Here is a 20,113-nt window from a genome sequence, read left to right as displayed (position 1 = left end):
ATATTCTTGAATTCTGCTCATGCTTCATATTAAGCGACAAGAAAGAAGAAATACTGCAAATATCCTTTTTACAGTCTCACTTAAAAAAAAGATAAGCAATCACTGAAGTGCATATATTAGCTAAATTCTAACGAGAAGACTAATGAGACTGTTAAATTTTAACTCTAATGATCTTTGTTTTTCTTTGCATCTGAGTGATTGCTTCTTCCAATGTGAGATCAAAGTCTTCACTGCATACATGTATTTCCTTCCTCCCTTTAAAGCTTTGTAAGAGCAAATCACTCAGTAATATGCTTAAAAACCTAATTTCTTGCCCATCTAAAAAATTATTTGGAACCAATTCCTCCTGGATTTCACAAAGCAGAATTCAATGCATGAGTCTCCTGACTCTAAGGAATGTGCAATTTCTGAGAAAACAGTTCTTGTTTTCACTTTCTTGCATTCTTCTCTCCTGGATTTAAGATAAATTCATCTCATCAGAGCTGGTTACATTTAAATAGTTCCGCAGGTATTAAAATATTCCTTTTCCTATTCCTAGGGGGACAAGGATGCACAGAAACAGACCTTCTTCCTTTCTGTCCCTCTCTATACTATTTTAAAAGTCATTGTGTTCAACAGAGGAGGAAAATGAAGGAAGACCTGACAGCATTAGGAAAACTCAGTGCACTGGTGACCAGCTCTCCACAAGAGTTTCAGTATTTGGTGAACGTGGTCTAGTGTGCCCACTATACTGAAATGCCATTACTCAAGACAGCAGAATAATTAGTGTTCCCAGACTCACTGTTTTTCATATTGTAGTCTGAGGGGAGAAACTGGGTGAGGAAAGAAAGCTCACAGGTTTAGATCGAGAGAAATGAGATATCAAAGGATGTTAAGGGCATCCTCCCACTTATCAATATTGATGTACAAAAATATATTTTATCTAGCAGGTGTTCCCGATTCTTTTTTAGCACAAAGAGTCAGAAGAGGAACGCTACTTCACAAGACAGCTACTGCTTACAGAGGCATCTTGTAAATACATAAATAGGTTAATTATTGTTTAATAATAGATTTTCTATTGCTTTATAACAGTTGGAACAAATGAACAAGACAGCAAAAACAGAGAAGCAACTACCGAATGTTGCAGAAAATTTTTCAAGAAACTGATTAATTCAAACTATCACCATAACTGGATCGCTAATATTTTAAAAAATCTGCTCATTTCTTCTGCTCGTTTTACTCATGATTTTCCCAAATAATCCCCAAACCCCCAAAACTGCCCCGACACAACAGAAACAACCTCCACACAAAACAATTTCCTAAGTATGTCAGTAATACATATCTAATTACAAAACTCTTGCCAAATGGACTATATTCAGTTGAGATTCTGAAAACGTTGTTAAAAAAACTTTTTATTTTCCTAGTTTTTTTAAGAAATATCATATCCTTTGGGAGGAAACATATTCTGCTTCTCTGAAGGTGATGTTCACTGTTAACAGGCTACTAATCTTGTCTTTCTTCCAACTAACATTTCCTTTCCTCCAATACAAGGAGCAAGAAGGAGTTTAGTTAAAAAACCAGTCCATTTAAAAGAATTATTGAAAATAAGATCAAAATGACCATTAACATAGGCTGGAATTTGAAATAAATGTAAAATAAACGCAGCTGTTATTTTTCTGTTTTTATTAAATTTGTACTTGCAGAATTTAGACTAACAAAAGAAAACTAAAGCTGTTTTAAAAAGCAATAGAATTTAATTAATTTCTCAAGTTATTCTTCTTGAGGAATAATGGAGTTTTTCACTTACCAATTTAGCCTCAGACTGCACTGGCTGTGGGGAGGAAGGCCCTGGGATTCCTGGGATACTAGGCACCATGGTGACAGGTCTAACAAGCTGACCAGATAAAGTATAAAAATGAAGAAAACCTGAGTATGTTATCATCATAGAGAGCATATGACAGCACTACCCTCTGAAGCCAAAAGAGCTATCAAGCTGCTTAAAACTATGTTCTATGCTGCACTTATGCAAATCTGCTCCACTTTCAAATTAATATAGCATCATGCTTACTTACTGGAACTGCAGCAGGGACATGCACATTAGAATTTGTGATAGATGCAGGAATAGCAACAGGCATGGTTTGTCCATTAGGAAGATGTAACAGCAGAGGAAAAGGACCTGGAACTGGACTGAAAAAGGAATGAACTATATAAAAGAAAACTTATCCAAAGAAGAGAACAAGTTTACACATAATTTTAAATTGGTTTGTTTGTTTACAGTTGTAATGTAATATTTATTTGGAGATCAAAAATATGAACTTAGTGATGTGGAGAACATGGAATTATATTTCACAAGTAGTGAAAGTTGTATGTTTCATATGTAGTAAAGCACCACATTACACGAAAGCATCTCAGATTTGTACATTAAACTGCAGAAACAGTAACTGAAAGTTAACAAGACAAAATATTTTCAAATTCTTTAAGAAAACATTTTACTAAGATTTACGTAACTTACACTATTGGTCTGTTAGAGGATGGAGCCTGGGTAATAACAGTACTTGACGTTGGTGATGGTATTGCCTGCTGAATAATAACACTTGAGTCAGAACTCGTAAGTAGTACATTAGGAACCTGTAGCGATGCTGGACGAACTATTGTTGATGTAGGCTGTGCGGTCTGCTGCAGTGACACTTCCTGAGGAAAACAAAGACTAATCAGTTTGTAAAATACAATTATAGACCATTATTTCCGACTGATAAATGAACATAGTTGGATGGAACAAATCAGAATTTCTATAACAGTACGCAAGTAGAATCAGTTATACAATTAAAAACATTTGAAAAAACTCCTTTGGATGAACCATTTAAACCATCAAAGTGACACTGTTCCAATGACAGTGATTTTAGTTTTATGACAAACCCTGGCTCAATTTATGCTAAGGCTACTATTACTTACAATTCAGTTTTGATCAGGTATCAAGGTTTTTTTGCCAAGAAATCCATGGCACTATCAGCACCATCATGTCTACCCACGCTCTGAATAAAGCAAACATTTTGTGGTGTCCTTGTGTATATTTCAGTTTCAGTCCATTGTTCCGGATTTAAACAAGAGAAACAAGAGTTTTATGGTTCAGTAAAAAGGAAAAAAAAACCCAACCCTGTCTTTTTTTTAAGCCTTTATTCCTTACCCATGTACTTCTCTTAACTAGAGTGCTACTAAGTTAAAAATACTTGGAGTTTTACATTCATAGCTTTGCAAAAGATATGCATATCCTGATGCAGAAGAAATGATTTGAGCACAGAAATTAAATTTTCTTAGTTGCAAGTAAATAGTAGACAGAATTGACTATAGTTCTTAGCTTAGCAATCAGGTAAAGTACATTATCAATTACAATGTAGTACCTGCGTTTGCTGTTTCAAAACCTAGAAATGCCTTATTGTAACCAATGCCTTTCTTCTCAGGAAACTCTTGATATTGTCAGACTTCAGATTTACCTTCAGACAGGATTTTTCCAAGTTATTTATTGTTTTGACACTAGCTACTGCAATCAATGGCACATAAAACGACACTCTTAAGACCAGCAGACTTTAGTTGCTCCACTGTTAAACTGTAATTCAAAGAGAACATCTCCTACCTGTGTCATATAGGCTACATTGATTACCATTTGCTCTGAATTAAGCTCAAGTTTTTTAAATTTCATCCACAAAGCTTTAAGTAGTAAGGTCTTAGCTGTCTTACAGATTGTTTTTCTTTTCATACATCCATTGCAAAATGTGTGTGCTCCTCTGAGCACTTCATAGAACAGTAAGTGGGCTGGCAAACTGTGGGCTTTAAAAAAGAACGAACTTTAGATGATGAAATTTTCTCCCTTCAAAAGCTCAGAGGCTAGATTTGTCATCAGGGTTCATTAGTTCGTTCAGGCTTTTCGCCAAGGGACCTAAAAGGCTATTTACAGTGAATGAGAGTTTTTGGAGAATAACAGTGAGCTGTATTGCGGAAAGCAAGAATTTTTTCTTTAGTAGCAATATGGTCTATTAATAAATGTTATAATATTTGAACACAGTACCTAGAATTACAGATGAGCATTCAGTCAAAAGAAGAAAACATCCAGTACGGAATTGCAGAAACAGAAAAAAAATTGGGAAGACTTGACTAACGCATATTCTTAGGACAGGATTAAATGCTCCTTTGCAAATAAGGAAATTGGTACAACAGCTATACAGATCTTATTCAGTAAAAGAGCCACAGGGAAAATATAAAGGAGACTGAACTGCTTGACTGTGGGAAATTAGAGGAAGGCATAAGGGGAGAATACTTGCCCTGATAATCTTTTGGCAATGGTCAATTCAGAAATGAATACTGTGTCATTCTTCACTGATTTCAGCTTCACCCTTTCTGCCTGCTGTTTGCCACTATTACCTGTCTTGTTACTGTGAGCAAGGAGCCCCTGGAAAGCCCATTCCCATATTAGGGATCTGACACAGGAACATGCATGTTTGCCCCTTAACAGCCAACAGAGGTGTAAGAGCTCTTTTTCTTGTTCTTCCTTTCACTCAAAACATCTTCATACATGGCAACCACATATATATAAAAGTATATGTATAAATATAAATTTAGATATATGAACACCACAGAATAAATAGCTATAGCAAAGTAATTCTAATTTCCATAAAAAAGGGGAAAAAGACAGTCGGCTAACAGCAGCCATGGAGCCATGTATATAGCTTTAATACAAAAATGTAAACTAACCAGATATTCACACCTTCTCAACAACAGTAATGTTGTAACAGCCCCTTCTGTACGGGTTTGTGCGAGTGGCTTCTGTAAGTACCTGCGTGTGTGGATGGGAAATAACTACCAAAATACAGAAGGCCAAGAAAAGAAGTGCTGAGATGCAATGTGTGAAAGTCTCCCAAGAATGGATAAGCTCCAGAGAAAACCGGCTCTGTTGAATTTGTAACAATTCATAAACTCAGAAAACCAGCTGAATCTCTACGCTAGCATGAACATGCTGTACAATTCAGACAACATCCAAAACCACAGTGGCTGCTATATGCAAACAAAGACTATAGGATTATATATACACCTGATGAAAGAATGGACCCCTTGAAGGACTTTCATAGAATCACAGAATGGTTGGAGTTGGCAGTGACCTTTAAAGATCATCTAGTCCAACCCTTCTGCCATGGACAGGGACATCTTTCACTAGATCAGGTTGCTCAGAGCCCCATCCAACCTGACCTTGAACACTTTCTGAACACCTACCTAGAAGTCACAACCTTCCACCTCTGATCAAGCAGCTAGGATTGGCCTCCCAACTGTTGCTGCAACCAGGTAAATATGTACGAGTGAGCGAGTAAGTTACAGCACTCTGTGAATACTTATTGGCGATTAATAACAACAGCTTAACTAATGCATGTTCTAATAAATACTGACTGTAAAACTGGGTCTCTCCCTGGCTTGATCCCCTACTAGGAAAAAGGCGATTTGCAACTTCTGGACAAAGTGCTCTATGGAAACCACATTTCAGCAATGGTCAGAAGATTAATGTATAAAATTCTGAAATAAATCTATAAAATTCTGGAAACAAAAAAACTCACATGCACACAATTATTTCTGTGTGTTATTAAAGACAGCATTTGTGCGTTGTTGAAAAGATCAGAAACGATCCTCAGCCATTAAAGGAATAACACATTCACTGACAAGTGTGTTTATACAGTTGAAAACAAAGTATTTTCAACTTCCTCTTTACTTCTTACACTAACTTGCTCTGTGCTACACTCTAAAAATGCATGCATGTGCTAGTTATTGCAACAATGTGGCAATAACACAAGCTGCAGATTCAAGAAGTATGGATCTAAAGGAAACTTGTCAATTTATTAGCATATAAAACCAAAACCATAGGCACCCCAGTCTGATAGAAGATATTAATTGGTCATCAAAGCATTGCACTAATGAAGTACAAATTTTGTCTGAAATAAAATAGTTTGTAAATATATTCTGCTAAAGAACAAGAAAAATAGAGATGAATTTGCAATCATGAGATTAAGCTGAAGTGATCTTACCTTTACAAGAAAGAAGTTTAAGCCTATTCGAAGATATTGGAGACTTACTGAAAGGACCTCTCCAACCCTTTTATTCTTGAAACTAAAAACCACTGAATTGGAAAATATTTTACAGAAGAGGATAGTTACTTTATTTAAGAAGTGTCTTCAGACACGTATTTACAAGTATTTTGTATCTAAAAGCAAGTATCATGCAATGACTTCCTAATGCTATCAATGAATACATAGAATTCTTTATACAGAAATGTAGATGGCCAGAACGAATACCATAATTGATTTTTATTGTAAGAAAACAATTGGTTTTAAAATAATTAAGTTAGGCAATTAGCTGTGTGACAACAACCAAGCAACTTGTGAAACTCTGTTGAGGGTCACCCTTTAAAGTACTGTTAATAAGCAACTATAATGAGTTTGAAAGCTCTCAAAGAATAAATTAGGTTTCATTTGCTTCTTATTTTAAGGCTAAAAGCCTTTATATACTTCTAATGATATCTTGGTCTATTCAAAGCAGAATATCAACTCTTACTGAAGCCTAATAGAACTCAGGGAACTCTTGGAAAACTAGGAAAATAATTAAGCGTAATTTTTAAGACTCTCTAAGAAATTCCTTTGACAATTACAAGGAAAATTAGAACTGTCTTGCACATACATTAACAGGCCGTAATCATTTAAGGCTACTAAAATATATTCAGCCAGTGAAATGGTTACGGTGGCATATGTATTTTAAAACCAGCTATGCCCTGAAAAAAACCTTCCCTCCTTCAATACATCTATAGAAGGAGAATATAAAAATCTAACTGAGAAAACAGCAACACTCTGCTCACATTTCTCAACTTCTGCAGGCCACATTCAGCAGCAGCACACTCCAAGCAGCACCCTCATCCTTGCTCAGCTTGTCTCTACAATCAGACATCAGAACAGCATTGAGCAGCAGCAGCTTTTCACTTCAGCACTGTTACAGTGACAACACTGAAATTACATCATGAATGAGACAAATTTATAAGTACTGCCAAGCATTGAGATATAATTTTCACTTGTAATGATGCTAATGAGATACTGAACCACTACTGTATAAAGATATTAATATTATCTCCTGCCAAAATTAGAGTACTTAGAATGAGTATTCGCACCAAAAAACCAAACTAACCTCTGAATTAAAGAAGAAATGAAATAAAGAAGACTTAAGATTTGGACTATGATTTGCTTAATCTAAGCAGCTCTTTACATGTATTCCTTTAAACTACTTTTACTGTTTTTGAGACTACATGATTGCCTTGATTACTCATCCTTGCTAACTAATAAAACTCAGCGAAGCTTTGTAAAGACAAATCTGAATTAAAACTCCTTTAAATTTCTGTCACACACTTAAGGCTCTTCTCACACTGGTGCCTGTTGGCAGGATAAGAGAATGGGTTCAAGTTGGAACCAGAGAGGTTCAGACTGGATCCAAAGAAGAACACTTTCACCACAAGGACAGCCTGGCACTGGAACAGGTTGCACTGAGAGGTTGTGCAGCTTCCCTCCTCAGAGGTTTCAAGACCAGACTTCATAAAGCCCTGAGTAACTTGGTCTGATCTCAGAGCTAAGCCCTGCCTTGACGAGGAAGTTGGACCAGGAACTTCCTGAGGTCCCTTCCAACCTGAATCACCCTGTGATCCTAAAAAGTCCTGCTGATTTTTGGGAATAAGGTAGCTAAGACCCTCAAATGCAGACTGCCCACTGAAGATGCACAAAAAGACTGACTAGAGCAACCATGTTGCTTTATTATGTTCTGCTCCTAATATTTTTATTTATTGAAGTAGGAATAGAAATAATTAATTCATTGCACTGATTTTGCTTCGTTTTGTGTTCTTCAAAAGAACTCCAGATGATGAAAACACTGCAAGTCACATATCGAAGTTACCATTACTACTAATTGTACTACATAAATGTACATAAACTACATTTATTTCTTCTTTAAAGCAATAGGTCTAAAACTGATTTGACTGCAACATCCTCTAGTGACAGACAATATCTTAGTATTCTATGAGTATTCAGGTAAACACTAAAAAAGCAAATGCCTGAGATCACCACTTTTAAACATAGTGCTATAGCCTAAAGAGCATATAATTTGAAACAAAATTATCTGGTGCTTAGCTTTGAAAGACAGACCATTCAGCCCTGCACATTTTTGTAGAACATCCCCTACAGTTCTACAAAACAATTTATGGTAAAACATAGGATAAACATAAAAATGTACGCATGAAGAGTCTCAACCTGTTGACATTATTTAAAAAAAAAAATTAAAAAAAAATCACAGAAACGGAACTTTCTTTGCTTTTTCATCAATGATGATGCATAAAACAGAATAAAAAGCCCCTTTAGCCTTTTCTAACATAGCATGAATATTAAATTTCATTTCCTTTCTGGCTTTACTGGATGGCCAGTGTGAGGCAAAGAAATAATTGCAGTGAACAAAGCTAACTAAAGAATTGAACAAATGAAGTATATATCCACAGGAATATGGCAAACAAAAATTATTTTCCTTTCAACCATCTAAGTAGTGTGGCTATCATCATGTACAACAAACTTACAGATCATCAGAAGATTCAAAAAATGAATTCCAAAAAGAAAAAAAAAAAAAAAGCAGGGGGGTTCTGACCTTTTCATCATTGGTAGTGGACTCTGGATGAGGTAAAGGACTATCTTGATGAGTTGTCTCTACAACAGAAGGTTCTTCAATTTTATTTCTTATAATTGGTGTTGCAAGAGGAGACAGATCTAGAGGCATCTAAGAGCAACAGTATAAAACAAAATTACTCAATCTCTAAAACATTAAAATATGCAAGAAAATGTAAACAACTAAAGAGAAATATCAGTCTTATAACAACAGGGAGGTGCTGATGTTTGGAAGATCTTGATACAGATGCATTACCAGTCAAGGCTATTTTTCCTGCATCTGCATGAATACCAATCTTCAGTAACACTTTGTCTTTCAACACCAATGTCACACTAAGTATTTTCCTCTTGAGAATTAAAAACACTCTTAAAGTTTTCCTTTCCCAAGAGTCACAGGAAAATTATAGCTGAGGAAGGACTGTGCTACATTTAAAAGTTACAGTTAAAGGAAGGTATTATCCTTCCATAAATTATTATATCACATGCCACAAAGCACAAAATCCTAACTACATTTCCAAATTAACGAAGCTACTGTGGACAATTAATTTCAAACTTATTGCAGCAAATAATTATTGAAAAAGCAAGTTTTATATTACTACACAGATATAACTACCAGGACATCTGAAATGACACGAAGAAATTAAGTTACAAAAATACTGAAAGCAATACTATAGATTTGAGAGCCTATACTCCTGTCTAGTTTGCTATCTAATACTTTTGGAAGAAACTTCCCCCATAGCTCATCTTCTATTTATGTTCTTCCAGATGCTTTTTTTCAATTAAATTCCTAGTTTTCCTATGGAATATATTACTAATGGGCAGGGAAGACTGTTAAAAGTGGAATCTCTTTTCATACCACATCTGAATATGAAATACTACAGAAAAAAATCTAAACTATCAATCCCATAGAAAGTGTGCTATTATGGTAAAATTTTCTACCCCTTGCCATGATTATTTATGTATATTAATCAACCAGAGATATGGCAGGACTGCGTTTCTTCTCATTACACAGAGGGCAGCTTGGAAAATTAATGTCAATTAAAGAAATTGTTAAAATGTTTAAAATATTTTGCAATACCTATAACCTCCTCCAAGGTAGTGGTGAATTACACAGAAAATGTTGCATTGGTAAATCCAGAATCAGTATTACCATATGTAGTGTTTTAAGAACAGTTAGCATACACCAACTAAAAATGAAAAATTAAAAAATTATGATTTGGTATAGTTGTCGTAATAAAGCAAGGGTGAGGTTTTGTCAGGAATGGATAATAATCCATGCTATTCACAAGTACCTATTAAAACCTTAAAAAACTGAAACAAAGAAAACACAGACACTGATTCTGCAAAATCTGTATATAAGAGTATAAAAAGATATTTTTTATCACTGCCTATGGAAGTCAACCAGGTAATCAACCAAAGGCAAAATTATTCAAAGAGAACATTGAACAAAATTTTTCATTTGCAGAAGTGTTTAAATGTTTGGGCCCCTAACCAGTTACAACTGGGAAGTACTAAAATAAATAGAAGAAATGGCACTTAAATGTATGGGAAGTTCCTCATAAAAACATGAAGTTACTAAACAGATACAGTCCAAATTTTTCTTATATTTCAACCTGTACATTAAAAAAGCAGATGTGTAGGTTGTGATCAATAATTTCTAGGCAAAAGTGATTTCACCACATAGGGAATATAATTATAACCAAATTACTGACACTTCTTTAAATTTACTCAGTATTTAACTCTTGTTATCATTACTATTGATTCTTAGAATAACATTGGTATTTTAAAACTAATAAAAATAATCAGTGTTCACAGACTATTCTTTTCACACAGGTTTCTTGCAAATGTTTTTCTTTCTGCAAAAGCTCTTTACTTTTCAGACTTATTTTTTGCTTATTCAGGGCCTAATGAAATTTCAATCAAAGGTAATGATTAACTTCAACATATATAGACTAGATACTGAAAGAATTAAGACAAAGTCAATGTGTCCCATTACCCATGCTAACTATGTAAAATCAATCAGGTAGACTAATCTTCAGAAGAGTAATCTTAGATTTGTATTCTCTCCACACAACATATATAAGCAGCTGGCAAATTATTATTGGTATAGTTTAGAAGGCAATATATAAATCCAAAGTTTGCTTTGTTAATGGAATTTCTGATACGAAAAAAGTAGAAGCTCTGAGAAGAAAAAGTTTTGGAACATACTTTCTTAATGTCATCTTCAGATGCCTTTTTAAACTCATTTTCAAAAGGACTTGCTAATTCATTGAATAAGCCCACTTCTTCACAGTTCTTCAAGAATCGAGTTGGTGTTGGTGTCTGATCTGAAATGAACAATTTTATTTTTAATTTTATTTTACAATACCATTTACAAACCTACTTACCGTAAATATTTTTCAGAATAAAAGCAAACAGAAAGAGATGACGTTGTTAAGCACTCTCTGATGCCTTGCAAGCAGGCTCCTTTCTGCCTTGCAGAGAGGCCAACCAGAAGGCATACTCCACCTGCTGGAGGCACGCAACTGAGGTTTGGAAACCACTAAGCCCCTTACCGTTTTGGGAGGGTAGCAAAGCATTTCTTCTGTCTGTGTCCAGAAACCAGAGGGAGCTATTCTCAAGTGCCTAGTCTAGCACAGCAGATCACTTCAGAGAGCAAGCAGGCTCTATTTTCAAATAACGGTAAGGCCTACATGAAGGTTTTAATTAAAAAAAAAAAAAAAAAGAGAGAAAAGTGCACAGCTCACAGACAGCTTGTTTCTTTCTTCTCTTCTTCTTCACTACTGAAAACAGTAGTGATTACTTTCAAGTGCGTGGAACTTCTAAAAGGAAGTAAAGTGTGATAATTGTACACAAGACCGTATTGACTCCTCCGATGCCTGTAGAGTCAAGCTGGAATCATACGACTTCTGGTATCTGGCTGATTACTGCATGAAGCAGTTTCAAAAAAGTCTTTCTATAAAGTTTTTGTTACTACGTAAATTCCCCTTCTTTCACTATTATTATCAGGCCAAAATTAACCACATTTGCCACAAAGTTACCTGCATTTAAAATAGTGTAGAGTAGTATTAAAAAATAGATTTAGTATTACAAAAATACAAAAAATTACAAAATAGAGTAGTATTAGCGCACCTTACTAGCGTAAGCTGGCGTTTACGTTAGCTAACAGTTCATACCCTGGAACTGTTAGAACTAACAGTTCATACACTGGAACGTGGCTGCGAAGAGACAGACACTGCCATGGTTTCATTCTCAAACACCTGATTATTTGACGGGTCCCCTTTCTTACGGTATAATTGCCGAGGATCACATTTAGAATTTTAAAATATATAACTGCTGGTTTAAGAGTAACAATTTTTTTTGTCTGCTCGTCCTAACAAATTAGCCACTCACAAGGAAAAAAAAATTCAGAAAACGTCTGAAAGTTTTTGAAGTTCATTTAGGCTGTTCCACCACTGAAAAAAGTCTGACTATAACTTTAGAGTAATTAGCATGTGCTGTCTTCATTCAAGAACTTTAAAATTTATAATGCAATCAATCATCCATTGGTGATTACTTCTGATCCTGGACAAACAAAAAAGTTAGTTACAACTGACCAAGGGTATACCATGAATTCAGAAGTGGAAATACAGTAAAAGTATTTTGAATTTCAGCTAAAATTTAAACAAAAAATGTTTATCTTTCTTCTACTATCCTATTTAAAGAATAACAACTACCGATTCATTCTTCTAATGTCAGCATAGCATGTAAAAACACTACATATGTTAAATTTTAAGAGACAAGTAATATCAATGAATAATTAAAACTTAAATACAGTTTAATCTAGTTACAGATCCTGTTAGGCACAGCTTTTATTAGTGTGTGTTCTTACTGAATACTTATTGCATAATTTAATAAATTATTAAAGTAGCGATAATTGAAAAATATTTAGATTATATATCAGATCCAAATAAAACTTACTTATGGAGAACAATATTGGCTTCAAATTCTGACAAAAGCTAATAATGTATAAAAATATTGCCTAAGCACACACTGCAGACAACTATAGTGAAGAAAATGTTTCATATCCTCTTAACATAAGTCTATGCATTATGTACAGAAAATACATAAAATGTATGTCCATTCCAGCAGAAAAGTGAATAAACTAGTTATAAAAGTATATACTAACCAGCCACAATGACACTATCATTACGAGCCGGACCAAATTTCAGTGTCATCTCATGTTTATGTTTATGGACAGCCAAATGATCCTCATTGGTAAAACGCTGCAGCAGAAAGTTTTAAGAAACAGTTGTAATTTTGAGTGTGAACAAAGTAAATGCAATTCTACAGAAAGTAATTTTTACATCATGTAAAACTATCATTACTAGGTTAACAGACAACCCTCTCAGGCAGATATATTTTGCTCCTTGGTCAACAGTACCAAGCAGAAATATTATAAAACTGAAATGATGTTCATAATAACTAAATAGTAACAATATCAGGGAAATGGTAGTATAAGTACCTGCATTCATCAAAAGTCCAAGACAAAATTCCAGAGTGTTGCGGACTTCATAAACTGTGAGCAAACAGCTATTTGCTATACTAATGGATCTTGACAATATTTAGTAATTCATGACCACTGTTTGATTTCTGTATTGTGTGTATTCTCACAATAATGAGAACTGACCTGTAATCCCAAACACAGACTACACTGTATTTAATAGCATAAAAATAAAGTATAGCTCCTGCCCCTGACCATTTACTATATAAAATAAGAGGCAGATAGAATGGGAAACACTGGAACAACGTCAGACAATGGAAAAGCTGTGAATGGACTAAACTTATCAGCATTTTGAAAATCTCTCAAGTTTTCAGAAGTATGCCAGTTTTGTGCATATTTCCCCCAAATTTGGGGTACATTCTATAAAAAAAGCAGTAAGCAGACAAACTAGGTGCTGTAAAATAGATATTCTTATTTTTACTAACTTGAAATTTGCTATGCATCTGTAATTGTGGGTAAAGTTAATGTTTCAATTGAGATAATCTAAGAAAACATTTCCCAAGATGCAGGTTTCTAAAAAGAACACATTTTACAAAATATGCAAATTCTTACTTTTCTTTGTGAACATTTGAGTCTCAAATTATGTTTCTGATTATTCCTCAATAATTTAAGTCACTCCACATATATCTTGTAACAGATACACACCAAAGTGTCATCTCTCAGAAAACAATACAGAAAGCTTAGTTGACCTTAGAGTACAGTCATCCACAATATTTTTGTGAGAAAGGACATGTATGTGTGGAGCTGAGAGGGAAATTAAAAATGCAGGATCACTGAAAGACAGGGTGATACAGGCCAGGCACTTTTTTTCTTAGAACTCTGTTGCCAAGGGTTCCAAATGCTCAGCTCTCCATACCTCCCATGCCTTATCTCTAGATACAGCATAAGCCAGAAACTTTGGTGCTCTATCACACTAAGAGACTTAAGTACATCTTCTGTCCCCTCTATGTGACGGACAGGCTCCTTCAGAGGGAACAGGACCTCCAGATCCTGACTCCCTCTCTCTGTTCTATAGTATGAGCTGGCATCTGGAGAAGCCTTGCCCATTTTCAGGGACATAAACTTCTCTTCTCCTTCACTGGAATCAAGAATTGCTGTAGCCCCACGACGCGTCTTCTATGAGATTTAGTTGCCAAAACACTTCTAACAGAGCTTACACCGAAATGAGATTCAAATAGGATGGCGACAAACATGTTGCTTAGGAGAAGGCAGTCCTCTTCTATTACTTTTGATGTCTCTGAACATATTAGACATAATAAGAAATCTTAGTCCTTTCCCGCTTTAAATACAGAAGGCGCCATTAATATAACATTAATGCTGTCATTCATCATAAAAACTAAGTTTTCGGAATAAAAATGAAACTATTTTGAAGTAAAAATCCAAATAAATCCAAGGGCACTAATATAATGAAAAAATTCAGCTCGTTTAAGAAATTAATTTTATATAAAGGATGCAGGGATGTCCATCTCATGCAGCAGACAAAGCAAATTCATTTATTTTCAGGTTACTAAATTAAAGTGTTAAGACAGCTTCCTTTTAAGCAACCATCTGCTAAAACACTCAGTAATATTTTTACTTTTCTGCTCACATTCAGCTCTATATCTACTAATGCTATTTAACAGAATACCTTAAAACTACAATAGGAATTGAAATACATTTTGTGGCATGCATACTGTTAGCATCTTCCTATATACAAAAATATACATAAATAAAAATTATGCCATCAAATATTTGCAGTCACCATAGTTGTGAAGATTAGTGACAAGCAAGCTTCACAATGAGCTCCCCACTAACATTGAAATATTCTGAAAAATACAGGTTACCTGACACAAACTAGGATGCTTCTTGATTTATTTATTTTTTTAATGAAAGCAAATAAAGCAGGGCTAACAAATGAAATTGTTTTCAGCTCAGAAATGGTAATTTAATTAGTTTTTTTTCTTCTTTGGATAGCATTTTCTGAATAAACACATGAAATACTATAAATTCTTGCTGTCACCTACTTCTCAGCAAAACATAGATACTTTCTACCAATTATCATAAATCCCCTTTTCTTTGATCCCTAGAAACGTGTTTCACTGTTTTACTTTTATTTGATCAATGTTAATAACTTCAAGTCAGACCATTACCTGGCCACATCCAGGGGCAGTGCATAAAAAGGGTTTGTCATCACTCATATTCCACAGGTCGTTGTGCTACCTGTATTAAAATGAGAATGGAACAAATTTTACAAATATTGCAACAAATTATCAATACATCAACATCCACAGGATATTTTAATATTTCATGGGCAAGAATTTCTGCCTTCTGGCTACACTGAGAATCTAAATACTCGGCATTCAAGTAGAATCTGGATTCCGAGCTCTGTCAGGAAGGTACACAAAACCCAGACATAGTAGATTTTGAACATACATCTCAACTGGAAAGGCAAGTATTCCTACATAACACAACTAATTGCAAAAGTATCTGAAAACATAGTAAGGCAACTTGTTACTGAAATAAAAATACATTGTAATAATGATCCAATTCCCACAATTAAAAAAAGAACAAAGCAGCAGACAATATCGAGTAGTCAAGGATACAGTGCCAACAGATGTGAAAAAGTGGTTGTTCCTTAGTCTTTGTATAATCTTTGAAGCTCAACTTTAAAGATAAGTTAACAGATAGCCCTTTATGTAAACTGTTACAAATCTAACTACAAAAACATGTACTTCAGTAATGTTTCAGCTATACAACTAAATTACCAACAGGCTAAAAAATATTTAAGAAAGAAGTAATAGATATTGATTATATTTTGTGCTGTTTTGCGTAGTCACCACACATACTAATACACGTACCTGCCAGATTTCACATATAAACCTGTTTCATAGGGCAAACTATCATATCCTCCTTTTCATGGCAATGAACTGTAATTGAAAGAAGATATTAATTACTATGCATGTTAAACATGTAATAATACATGATTTTGTAAAGATAAATTATATAATGCCCACTATTCACCCATGAAACACGACTTTTTCAAAGAAATGGTTTACTTCAACACATCCTCTAATCAGTTATGCCTTCTCTCAGACAGAAAGAGATGCTTCTACTCTTTCATCCTGCAAGCACAGAACAAACATCGCAAGGTAGCATCACTCCACTTCCAGAAGAGAAAGAGGGACGCAGACGGGATTGAGCCAACCTGTGCTGGACAATGCATAAAACTAGTATGTGGATGCTGTGACATCAATGACAAAAAAAAAAAGTTCTGGTACAATGAACATATAAAATCAAGATATTGTTGTCACATTACTAAACCCAATAGTGATGAGTAACTAATCTCAACACTAAAGTTACCTCATTTTAAGGTCAAGTAACAGGGTGGGCAGAGGGCAATGAATGTACCAAATTAGTTAATTAGCCAGGAGATGACAAGCACTCTCAACCCATCTGTGGCTTTACCCTGGAGGAAATACATTCATCTTTAAATATGAGTATTTGTATGGAGATCTAACAATGTGAGTTCTGAACACTGCTTAGCTTGATGAAACAAATAAAGATGAATAAAGATGTCTTTATGATTAAAGATCATAAGCTGAATAAATCCATCTCTCCCCCAACAGGCTGGTCATGAAAAGTTACAAGGCTTCTGAAACTGTCTAACCATCCTAAGAATGTGTAATTCTGGTACACCATTTAGCACTAGGCACAAGACAGATCAAGTAAACGTAAGCAAATCATTTAGGACTTAATACCTCAGAGATCTGCAGGGAACATATTACCTGATCCTTTTGCCTGCGCCTGTACAGTAAAAAAATACTGTATAGACTTTTAGGATATTACTTCAAGGAGAAAGAGATCCCAGCATCCTCGGTCATAGGCAGCGAAGAGCAAAGAAGCAAAACATGGAGATTCCAAAGTGTCACTTCTAAATATATACGTTCAACAGAATGAGGATACTGAGCTGAGATCACAAGCCAAGAAGAGATGAATGGCTGCCAGAAACTTTAGAGTCTTTGGCACTGACAACTCAGGGAAACATTTATATCCCAAAGAAAGGCTGCCAAAGCAAATCGGGGATGGAGATTGTTCTGCTGTTCTTTGCAAAGAGTTCATAACCTGTCTCAAGTTTCTGAAGGGATGAAATATTTCTTGAACCGTTCAAACTACGAACTTGGTACTGTCACGAATAAAGAGTATTAACAAGGTTATGGGCAAGTTTGAAGACTCATGACTAAGGATTCCAGGTAAAAAATAAGGCCTTTATCAATGAAGCTTTAGGATTACGTCCTTATCCTATCTGGAACTTCAACAGACACTAAAAGCTGACACCATGAACTTGTTACCCTTGCTATACAACAGTCAGGTTTTTTTAAATACAGGTTCAAAACTAAGAGAGTCAGTCTCCTTTAGATCTCAAAAGGAATTTGCATTGTTAAATCTTGATCATGGGGCACCATATAGTAATATACGGCTACAATATGCACATATGGATATATATTATGAACAGAAGAGTTATATCTGTATCAGAAACGTCTGAAGGTGTAAGAAACAATTCTGCATTTCTTTTATCCAAAGAATGAAGATTTTGATTAACAAAAGTGCACGTAGGGCATTTTTTCCACTCTGTTAGTATAGTGTGTTGTCAGTCTTTGACAAGTGCATAGTATCAGCCATAAAATCTACTCCATCCACACTGTTAATGTTTTTCTTAGGTCATAAGCTGTAAAGATCATTTTTCAAGTCTGCTCATTTTCTCTTTTAAAGAAATATTACCAAAACACGTATTTGCATATGAAGTTGTTAGCTGGTTCCATGTTTTGGTTTGTGAAGCCTGTGAATTTTGAATGCCTGATTTATAAACTAAAAATCAATCCTTGTGAAAAAGAAAAGAAGCATCATCCTCCTGGCAAACTTACTGGAAAAAAGTTGGAGATAAATTCATTTCCTGATCTTTGTAATATTATTTGACTGCAGGCCGCAAGGAATTTTGTGAGGTAATGCCTTGTAAAGGGATTCCAGCTAACATCTGAAGAAAAAAAAAAAAAAAAGTATCTCGAAGCACTGAAATTTTTGCACTTAAAAGAGAAAAGAAGTTCACTCACGCATTCCAGCAAGACCTCAGACATTATAAATCTAAACAGAAACTGGATCTGACAGGATGGGAAAACAAAGAGCACACGTTCCTTAGTGTAGCCAAATCGGTAAGATTGTATTTACCAATTATAAAGACAAATGCAAAGCTTGCACCTAGAACAAAATAACTCCATGCAACAGTGCAGGCTGAGGGCCAAGTGGCTGTCAAGCAGCTTTGGGGAAGAACCTGTAACTCCTGGTGGACAACAAACTGAACACCATTCAGCATCATGTCACTGTGCAGCATTGAAAGCTAACAGCCTACTGGGCTGAATTAGCAAGAGCATAGCAACCAGATAAAGGGAAGTGATTATTCTCCTTTATCTGGCACTCATGAAGCTACAGCTGGAGTGCTGTGTCCAGTTTTGAGCCCCTCAAGACAGATGACAAACTGGAGAGGAACCAGCAGGGGCCCCACCAAAATAGTTAGGAGGCTGGATTATTACATACAAAAGGAATATCAGGAAGCAAAGTTTGTTCAGCATGGAGAAGGAAGGCTAAGGAAGGATCTACTTGCTGTCTTACGCTACCTAATGTAGTGTTATAGAGAAGACTGATTCAGACTCTGGGTAGTGTACAACAAAAGGATGAGATGCACCATTCACAAGCCACACCAAGAAAGTTAAGAGCAAGTATAAGGGGAGGGGGGGAAAAAAAATAATAAGAAGAAAGAAATCACACAATGAGGGCAGCTGAATACTGGAACAGGTTGCCCGGTGGGGCTGTGGAATCTCCACCCTTGGAGATATTCAACATCTGAGTGGATGAAATCCTGAGCAATCCAAGATAACTCTGAAATTTGAAGTATACCATAAAGACGTCATAGCTAGAAACAGAGGTGAACAACAGCAAAAGATGATCCAAACTTGGGTAATGTTCTGACAGCTTTAGAAGACTTAGCGTGGTTAATTTTACAGCCCAACAACTAAAACTCTTGCTGCTATGGAAAACAAACAAACCAACCCCATCCTTTGCCTCCTCTTTTCCTTCTGCATTGTTTGTTGCCTGACAGGAATAACAAGACTAACACAAAGAAGGCAAATTTTCAGAAAAGAAGTTTGTGATTGCCACTCTGATTTCAAAAGTCTGACTGCTCTAAGAGAGAATACCACAGTAAGAAAGAAGAGTTCAGAAAATACTCTTCCCCTGACAACCAAAATAGCAACTTAAACACCATCTTGACAAAAATGTTACTCACCTGACCAAATGAGAAATAAAGTATGTAAATTGGTAACCCAATCACTAGAGATGAATTATAGCCACCTTGGATTGCTACCCAGCCAACAGCAAACACCTTGTCCCATAGAAAAAAGATGGTTCCTGAGGCAATCCAATCTGAACGTGAAACTCCAGCCTTAACTTATCTCTTCAGATAAACTGAACAGTTCAGTGAAATGATTCTTACTACAGTCCACTGAACTGCAACTTTCTTCTGTAAGCCTTCCAACCATAAATTCCTTTCAGTAGCATGAAGGAACCCATACATAGAATTCTTTTGAGTTACACTGAGAAATAGGATCAGAGCTGAACATGGGAAAACCATGAAATAATCTGGGCAGTATAATCAATTTTGGTACTTAAATCAGAAAGTAATCTCATTTTTTTGGTGTTTGTTCCATACTTTCAATGCAAAGGTAAAATACTTTCACATCATGCCTATTTAAAATGTCATAAGCCTCTTTTATCACTTTTGGAAAGCAAACAGTACAGCAAAATATATAAATAAGAACATATACACATTTAAAATATATAT

General features: G+C 35.2%; 1 protein-coding gene across 7 annotated transcripts in view; it reads right to left on the bottom strand.

The window, feature by feature from the left end:
* Positions 1-20,113, bottom strand: part of ATF2 (activating transcription factor 2) — a 51,512-nt gene that overhangs the window by 25,656 nt on the left and 5,743 nt on the right. For 3 of the 7 annotated variants that reach the window (XM_075512472.1, XM_075512474.1, XM_075512473.1), the window contains 9 exons: positions 18,144-18,253; positions 16,080-16,148; positions 15,372-15,441; positions 12,868-12,964; positions 10,908-11,026; positions 8,683-8,811; positions 2,492-2,670; positions 2,052-2,166; positions 1,787-1,873 (listed from right to left, as the gene is read on the bottom strand). In XM_075512472.1, the coding sequence (XP_075368587.1) occupies positions 1,787-1,873; positions 2,052-2,166; positions 2,492-2,670; positions 8,683-8,811; positions 10,908-11,026; positions 12,868-12,964; positions 15,372-15,419 (774 nt within the window). In that variant the 5' untranslated portion in view covers positions 15,420-15,441; positions 16,080-16,148; positions 18,144-18,253. The remainder of the gene's footprint in view (positions 1-1,786; positions 1,874-2,051; positions 2,167-2,491; positions 2,671-8,682; positions 8,812-10,907; positions 11,027-12,867; positions 12,965-15,371; positions 15,442-16,079; positions 16,149-18,143; positions 18,254-20,113) is intronic. The other 4 variants (XM_075512469.1, XM_075512471.1, XM_075512470.1 and 1 more) reach the window with 2 other exon arrangements.

Source organism: Mycteria americana, chromosome 9 (genome assembly GCF_035582795.1).
Source record: "Mycteria americana isolate JAX WOST 10 ecotype Jacksonville Zoo and Gardens chromosome 9, USCA_MyAme_1.0, whole genome shotgun sequence".
Classification (NCBI taxonomy): Eukaryota; Metazoa; Chordata; class Aves; order Ciconiiformes; family Ciconiidae; genus Mycteria; species Mycteria americana.
Note: the sequence above shows the minus strand (reverse complement) of the source record. Positions and strands in the feature narration are given on the sequence as shown.